We start from the raw sequence: 8,753 nt of genomic DNA, 5'->3' as shown, positions 1-8,753 counted from the left end.
TGGGCGGTGCTTTATAAATCTTTGTAACAGCATATTTCTATTAAGCTGAACTAGCACTTTTTTAAAAGCTAAAAGTTAAGTAACAGTAACATTATAGTATGTTAGCAAAACCTTACACAGTAGTAGATACTTTTCAAGGACACAACCAGTGCACCCAGAACAATGGTTTCCCTGTCTTATCTTACTTCTTGCTGTAGCTGACTTTTTAGCACACAGACACAGATCCACTTTTTAACTCAGAAAATGCTTAATACAGTTAAAATGATTATTTGACACAAGCAAAGTCTTAGCTATCATTCTGCCTTGTGGTTAGCTGCATTGCTAGGCCACAGGTCATGCCTTGTATTTAGCTGTAAAGCTAATACTTCTTAATAATCCAAATTATTGTAAACCTAACAGTATGCTATCAGAAAACTATTTTATTTCAGGGTAACAACAAACCTGCGCACTACAAAGGCAATATATTAGTTAGGGTGGCCAGAATCTGGAACCAACTTCCCAGAGAAGTGGTCCTCGCCCCTACCTTGGGCAAATTCAAGAGGAGGTTGGATGATCACCTGTCTGGGGTCTTGTGAACCCAGCATTCATTCCTGCCTGTGGCAGGGGGTCAGGCTAGCCGATCTGTTCAGGTCCCTCCTGACTCTAGCTACTATGAAACTGCAGTGGCCACAGATGCTGCCCTGTGCCCCAGGCTGGATCCAGCCCCTGAGGAGCTGTGAGCTCTGCCCTGGAAGCTTGTGCCACACATGCATGCACACACACACACGCCTAACCAAAGTATATACTTGTGTGTTTGTGTATAAATATGTATATGTATATATGTGGGTACAGGTGTGTATATATGTGTGCGCACGCATATTATTCAAATATGTACATATACACGTGTGTGTGTGTGTGTGTGTGTAGGTATACACCTGTGCACCTGTGTGTGCATGTGCAGTGCAGTGTAGTCCCCTCCCCCCCTTTGGCTAGTCTCTCTGTATAATACGTCTGAATAGGCCCTTCCTCCGGTTGATAGCAGGTGCCCCCCGCGCTGCTTCCCTGCCGGGGCCCGAGGTGGGTTGCCCGCTGCCGCCCCGCCCCAGTGCCGGGCCATGCTGAGGTGTCTGTGAGCGCCACCTTCCGGCCGGGATCGGCACCCGGGCCCTGCGGCGCGGCTCCTCTGTCCAGGACTACATTTCCCAGCGTGCCCTGGGGCAGCCCCGGCGTTGCCGGAAGGGGGTGTCGCTGCTTCCGGTCCCGGGGCGGCGGCGCGAGGTTGCAGCAGGTACGTGCCGGGCCGGGCGGTCAAACACACGGGGCGGCCGGGGGCGCGCCCGGCGCCTTCTGTGTACGTCTAGATGCCTGTGTGTGCACGTGTTCGGGAGCTGCTGTGACTTCGAGGATGTGCGATGGGGGGAGGGGACGAGTGGGGCCTTTCGGCAGCGCCAGCCCCGTGCAGGGACACGAGGGCGAGGACCATGAGCTGGCCCGGGTCCGCCTGGCAGGACAAAGGGGTGCCCTTGGCCGGCTTGCAGCTTGCTGGGGAAAAAAATGGCTTAGACTTGATTTTTAAGGCTTCACTGCCGCGTCCCCATGGTCGCGGGGTGAAGGAACCGGTCCAAATTGTTAACATCAGATGAAGAAACCCTGGGTGGACTGGCTGGGCCTGCAGCAGGAAAGTGTTTCCTGGCTGCAGCTGCCGTGGAAACCATGCTTTGTCCTCTCCACCTCCCTGTAAAGAGTAGTTCTTTCCCACAGAAAAGGAATATTGTTTTTATCCGATCAATAAATGCAGGCTAGCGCGTCTGTTCGTGACCAGCATTCGATAGTCCTCGTCAAACCTCACAGTGTAAAACGCTCTTGTTTTGTAACTTAAAAATCTCTGGCTTCCAGGTTGCTGACCTGTCTGTCTCCTGAACAGTGATGAAACCTGCTCTTTCAGAAGAGTGACCTGCAGTACAAAGGATACCATCTCTCTCAAGTACTTCTCCAGTAGCCATTTTCTGTTGGCTTGCACCATGGCAGTAGCATGGAAGAGGGCTACATTGTTCGGCAACATGTGGCTGCGTTCAGCAGCATTTACTAGACAGGCTGCAGTACAGAGTAAGTAATGCTGTTGGTACATAAAAACCTTGTATTTAAAAGAATAGGAATGTTTCTAAGATTTTGCTGTTAGCATTTAGTTTGGAGCACAATTCAAAGCAACACAAACCTGGAGATGATCATTATGTGTGCAGACAGAAGGGCCATTTCTAGCCTGATCTGGCCACGAAAAGCAGTTCATAGCGGTGACCAAACACCAGTATAAGCTGCACAATTTTAAAAATGGCCAGTTGGGTGAAATTCTGACCCCTCATTGCATGAGGTAACTGATAAAGATGTTACAAAATGATGTAGTGTCTTTTGTAACTTGTGTCTGGAGCTCCCAGCCTGTCTGTTCTCAGACTGGGGGTGGGGGGAAGGGAACAGAGGGAGTTCAGTCTGCGGGTTTTTCGGCCCCCTCCAGAGGGGGGGGCAGGTGTATTGCAGCCCCCCAACCTTGTCCGTCCATCCCGTCATGTCGTGTCCCGTCCCGTCCTGTCGTCATCCCCCCCATTCTGAAAACAGCCACTGATATGGGAACCTGGCCATAGGCTACCAGCCCCAGCTAGATTCCCCTCTCCCCTGGAACCAACAGTGAACTTCTGTTTGGTCCAGAATAACCTTGTAACTTGGAACACTTTGTAAAACTCAGTCTGAAGTGCAGCTGGAAGCTACACTTCTGTCTGCACCCAAAATTGCAACTTGTTAAAATATAAATATTACTCATGGAGAAAATATTCTTTGGTGAGAGATTTTTTTTTGTGTTTAAACTTTGTTTTCCTTGAGGTGTCTAGTGTCTGCCTGTCAGCTGTATTTGTTATGTGCTTTCTGCCTGATTATTTCTTGGGAATATAAGTCAGCATGTGAAGCAGAGGAGCAGTAAAGTTCCTCTGTGCTCTGGTGCTCTTCATTTTGGGTTCCCTCCAGGCTATGCTAGCAAAAGGCAAGTTTTGACAGTAAAAACCGGGCTGAGCTTTTGGTGTTTGTGCTGACTGCTCTAATCCTATGGGGGAAGTAAGATGCTTGCGTTTGCACATTTACTCTTTTAGTAAGAAATGAAATTGTTAGATTAGAAGAGCTATAGCTAGTCTTTCATAATCCTCTTGAGAGACTAGTAAGAAATGTGGGACCTTTATTCTTTGGCTAATTTCTCATGATTTTATGTATATCTAAGTACAGTTTTTATGATATTAGGACAATGTCTTGAAAAGGCCTTTATTTAAAAATAAATTTTAATTCGGATTACAGTTACACAGGCTTTTTGGTGAATAATCCTCAAAATAGCAGCATACTGAAGACACAAATTGTGAAAAGGAACTATGGATGTTGAAGAGTCCATGACACAAGAGCTATAGACATTATGAGTTCTTATCCTGCAGTCTTGCCAGACCTCAGAAAATAACACTTCATTAACCCATTAATTACCATTGAGCAGCATACAGCAGGAGGAATAAAGAAAGGTTTTGCAACAGCAGCAAAAAAGATTACAATGTTATACCATACCAAATATAAAATTATTTTTTTAAAGGAATACTTGGAATTGAGTGTTGTTTATGATGGATAACAAACTGTTAATATAAAAATATGTCTGCATACAATAATGTTCTTTTTTGATCATAAAAGGAACTTATTTAGGGATACAAGATATTAATATGGTTGGCCTGTGTTGTTTTCATACAGCCTTTTCAGTACATATCCTTATGCTGTACTAACTCTTGGATACCATTTCCCTGATACACATTTCTAAAGTACTTAGTGGGATAGTATCACAAGAAGATTGAAATACTGGTGAGGTGATTCAGGTGTCTAAAATCGAGGAGTTAAATGTAAAATTGGATCCAGTCATCTCTGGTCAAGAGCTTGCTTACTTCTTCAAAGATGTAAATTTGCAGGTCTGACTAGCTGTAGCTTCACCAGTTTTCATGTGAGTTATATTATTTGTTTTTACAGATGGAGCTGTGCAGTGTGCTCGCCATAAATATTCATTGGTCCCAGAAGACTATAACTGGTACATACTCAAAGCTATTTTTATCTGCTGTTCTTTTGTCTCTTGTTACCTTTACTTATGGATATATTTCAGAATAATTTGCTCTGCCTATTCTTCACTTGTGCTAATTTCTTTTATAACAAGCTGAAGAGCATGGTATTGGTCTAGTCAGTTTCAGAAGAGCTTCATGGTTAGCCATAATATTAGAACAAAGTGAACCAAATAAAATGAATGCATTGTCATCTTACTGAATCCAAAGAAGGCCTCAATGCCTTTACTCATGTTTGGTAGTTCTGTCAAAAAAACGAGAAGAGTGAAATTTAAGTGTGGTCAGCTTCTCTGCTGCTTCTCCATTTTAAGACAACATTGTGGCACTTTCATGCTACAGTTTGCAGAAGCTCTGAGAAACAAGAAGTAGGCACTAGAATTCTTATACTGAGTATACAGACTCAGTGGGATAGGAAAGAATAGAATCAAGATCATCCCCTCTGATTGAAATTACCAGGATCTAGAGAGGGAAGATAAAACTAGCACCTCCCTTCCACCAGCTTTAACTTAGTGTGACATCATGCATGCCAGTTTTTACACAATATGAAAGATAGTCTGACAGTCCTACTTCCCTTTCCTTTCCACTGTATTAGAATTAAAGATTGTGGATTTCTCACTAACCATCTGCCCCTTGGACTTCACTGGTACGGGACTGACAGCTTTATAACTTTGTATCTGTAGTTGCTTAAGTGTTTTATAGATTTTTTTCAAGTTTTCTTTCAAATACTGCTTGGTGGGGAAAAATACAGTAATGATATAGAGAAAAGGAAGATAGCTAGAGACTATTCTATACTTCATCCTTCTACTGAGTACAATTATCATGGGTGCCTAGGCAACTCCAGAGCATGAATTCTACTGGCTTTTAGGCCACTAAATCACTTACCCTGCTTGGAAAAGTTTATGATCTAAAATTTTAAAAAAAAATTGTACACTTAGTTATGTACCTTCAGTAATGGGAACCTTTCAACACTTAACTGGTCAGTGGGTCTGTGACAGATTCTTCAGAGTGCTTTCTCCTCAGGAGTGGATCATAGAAGAATTGGGGGATAGGCTGATCACAATAACTTTTCTTTATATTTTTATAGCAAAGTGGACCTTGCCTTGACGTCAGACAGGAGGACAATTGTCTGCCACCATCCTTCAGTTGAGATTCCATATGAGCATACAGAAGTGAGTTCAAATTTCGACAGTTGTTTCCTGTTGTGAAAGCAAAGGATTCTTACTTGAATCTTGCATTCTTTGGGGCTGTTCATTATTTACTTTTTTATATAGCATATCATAACACTTTATTACACTACCCTTGTGATGTAAATTATGACATTATTACCACTAAGAGGAGATCTTTCCCCCCCTGATCTAACTGATATGATAACTAAGTGCTTGGATGCTGTGGCAATGGATGCAGTTTATAAGCTTGGCTAGAACAGGCCAGTACATTCTTCCAACCTGCTATGGATTCTTTGTAAGGCTTTAGCAAGGTCTCTACTTTTCATTGCATTACAGTTTCTATGTGGAATTCACTCCCATGAATGCAAGCAGTACAAATCATATTCTGCCTGTTCCAGGTACCTGTAACTGTGGTGAATTTGTATTCAGGGGAGAACAGGCAAAAATACTGTTGGGCTGTCCCATCCTTCTGGCATCTTTCAGATTCTGTCCAGGACTCTGCAGGAGCTAAACTGCATTCAAAATGTGTTTGAAACGCATCCTTCTTTCCAATGGTTGTGTCCTTTGTGTCTTCCTGGCATTCATTCGACGCTGACATTAGTAAAATAGATTAGATTAATGTTTGGTTGGAGTTTGTTTCACCTTCCAGTTGTCAATACTAGCAAAATGATGGATTGCAAAGCTTTCTAGGGCATGGATACCTTTTTAAAAACTTGATTCTAAGAAATGTTAAAACACTTTTATGATAGTGTAAGTTTTAACCATGTTGGTACAGAAATTAAGCAGGAGACGGATTTCTTAGCATAATGTCTTTTATTAGACCATGTAACAGTATGAGGTTGGGCGTCATATTAGCACTTCCCTCTGCTCATCCACTCCTGCCTCACTGGTCCCTGAGCCCATCTCCCTCAGGGAGTCTGCCCCAGACCCCAGGAGACTCACCCCTATCACTCTTTTCTTCTTAACACTCAATGCCTTAAAGCAGGGGCAGGCAATTATTTCTGGTGGATGGCTGCTTACTGAGTTTTGGCAAGCCATCGAGGGCCGCATAACAGGCAGCCAGGGGCAGATAAGTATTAATTTTCTAAATTTTTAGGGGCCTTGTGGACTGGATAGAATGGACTGGCTAGCCACATCCGGCCCACGGGCTGCATTTTGCCCACCCCTGCCTTAAATGCTGCATTCCTGGACTCGGACTGCCCCTAAAGCCATGCCCATGCCTCATAGGTGTCAATAATCAGTTATTTCAATGGGCTTTCAGCCCCAAGTCCAATCTCTTGTTTCTCCACTCCCTTATATTTTCAAGTCCTATCCCTCTCAGGTGCTGGGCCCCAGCCCTGTCTCCAGTACTCTCAGGCACTAAGTCTCTAGCCCTGGTTCCTGCCTCCTCTAGCTATTTCTGCAGCTTAGGCCCGCTCTAACAGGCTCAAACCTCGCCATGCTTCTGTGACACTACAGGGACCTCCAAACCTCCCTTTATTAGTCCCTTCCTGATCCTCCAGTGAGAAAACAAACTGAAAGTCTGGCTCCCATCTTAACACAATGCACCCTGCCTTGGGGCAAAAAGGAAACAAGGGTATGCTGTCTCTAACTCATACAGCCCCAAGTCAGGCAGTCCTATAGCTGGCAGTAAAACTAGCCAGTCTTGTAGGACAAATGAAGGCTGCCAGAGCAACCCACCCTGGGGCTTCTCACCTGAAAGTTCAGTACCCTACCCGGGTTCCTTAGCCTGCTGTCTCTGTCCCCATCTTTGCGAGTGGACTCCATTCCTCCTCAAGGCTTCCTGCAGTCACTCTACTTCCTGTTCCTCTTCCACCTTCCTCCCTTCCAAGCAAACCCTTATCCCTCTCTTCCCATTATCACCTATGGACAATAACTGCCTGGCCCCCAGGTGTTAGTTTTTCCATTTATGGACTAGCAGTGGCTCCTTTCTTTCTCCCTCCCACCTGCTTTCTGCCTAGCATTTCTTATCTCATCTGCTTGTTTACTCACCCAGTGGCCAGTTACAGTGAACTTGATCCTATTTCATAATAAACACATCAGGCTCCCTATTACAGACCAACTATGTAGCTGGGTAGAGTTAAGACAAGTTTTGGGATGCAAAATGAAGACTGTCTTGCACTCAAAATCTTGTCTCACTTTAACCCCGCTGTGCAATTGGTTCAATAAAAAAGATATCGCCCTAAGAAATTCTTGCCCAAAACACCTATTAGTAACTTTTAAATAAAAGTAGCAGCAATGGATCTTAGGAAGCAAATTGTAGCCCAGGGAAAAAAAAACATTATTGTTTATAGTGCTGCCTCTACCTGAAGTCTCCACTTTAGCTCAGTGTTTCTTTATATTAGCTGATATACAAACAGGTAAGGAGAGAAAGTTGCTTCTCCAAGGAGCTTGCCTTCTTGGGGTGGTGGTTGGGGGAATACAACATGTAGGCAGAGCAATTGTAATGATGATCTATACATCTTGGATGATATTGATGACCTTTAGGATTAAAAGATCTAGCAGGGGAAGGGATTTAAAGGAGGCAGAAGTGTGGACTGGACTGCTTCTGGAACCTAGTGCAGTGGGAGGGGTAGCAGGTTCATCTTTTAAATAAGTAATCTTGATGAAATCCCAGGATTAAAAGTTGGCTTGAAAGAAAAAAATGGTTGTGGGTTTTTTCAGCAGAAACAAATAGTAGTGTTAAGTACAGTAGTGATTTAACCTCTTGATTTTCAAACAAAGGAAAGAATGCAAATTTATGAATTCAAAAGTAGCATGTTGACTTTGTTTTCCTAGCCTGTACCACGACCAGACCCAGTGAATAATAAAGAAGAAACACACGATCAGGTATTGAAATCCAGATTGGAAGTGAAGGAAATGAAGAATGATAAAGGTCCTACAATAGAGGAACTCAGCAAAATGTTTTACACAACAAAACATCGTTGGTATCCTGTGGGACAGTAAGTAATTTCACTCATCTTGCTGGGGTCATACAGAAATGAGACTGGTACTGATAACAACAGCATAATTTATTAGATGAGGCATAGAACTTTTAGCATCTAGACCATTAAAATAATTTATGTAGCACCACTTAGGTGCGTGCAAACATTGTTTATGGAAAAACTTTTAAGTTAAAAATCTTTATTGGCCTTCTGCCAAAGTGGGTATTTGTGTAGAAATGTTTAGAGTGATTTTGTTTCTTTCCACATCTAATGAAATAGTTCCAGCAGTTACATTGTACAAATGAAATCGGTTCAAGAGAATCTCTTACGTAAAATCTCTTTCGACCTAAGGACAGCACCATATTTTGATTAATACTCTTGAGAAATTTTTGTGCATATCTGGTCCTTTTGAACCCTGTAACTTTGGATGATAAAAGTTTATAGACTGCTTCATAGATTTCGGAAACAGCTGGGATTTTTTTAGAGCCTCATACTTCTGTGAAAAGCCACATACAGGCCCTTCACTTAGCCAATTGCAAGGAATCTCTGTAATCTCTTACAAC

General features: G+C 43.1%; 1 protein-coding gene across 3 annotated transcripts in view; it reads left to right on the top strand.

Annotated features, from left to right (window-relative positions):
- Positions 1-1,139: 1,139 nt before the first annotated feature.
- The window catches only part of MRPL42 (mitochondrial ribosomal protein L42), a 9,428-nt gene continuing 1,814 nt past the window's right edge, over positions 1,140-8,753 (top strand). Inside the window, exons 1-5 of one of the 3 annotated variants that reach the window (XM_014521517.2) lie at positions 1,140-1,267; positions 1,876-2,085; positions 4,015-4,072; positions 5,185-5,269; positions 8,045-8,208. In XM_014521517.2, coding sequence (XP_014377003.1) covers positions 2,001-2,085; positions 4,015-4,072; positions 5,185-5,269; positions 8,045-8,208 — 392 coding nt within the window. In that variant the 5' untranslated portion in view covers positions 1,140-1,267; positions 1,876-2,000. Of the gene's footprint in view, positions 1,331-1,875; positions 2,086-4,014; positions 4,073-5,184; positions 5,270-8,044; positions 8,209-8,753 lie in introns of all 3 variants that reach the window. The other 2 variants (XM_025208139.1, XM_025208140.1) reach the window with 2 other exon arrangements.

Source organism: Alligator sinensis, unplaced genomic scaffold, assembly GCF_000455745.1.
Source record: "Alligator sinensis unplaced genomic scaffold, ASM45574v1 scaffold141_1, whole genome shotgun sequence".
Taxonomy (NCBI): domain Eukaryota; kingdom Metazoa; phylum Chordata; order Crocodylia; family Alligatoridae; genus Alligator; species Alligator sinensis.
Note: the sequence above shows the minus strand (reverse complement) of the source record. Positions and strands in the feature narration are given on the sequence as shown.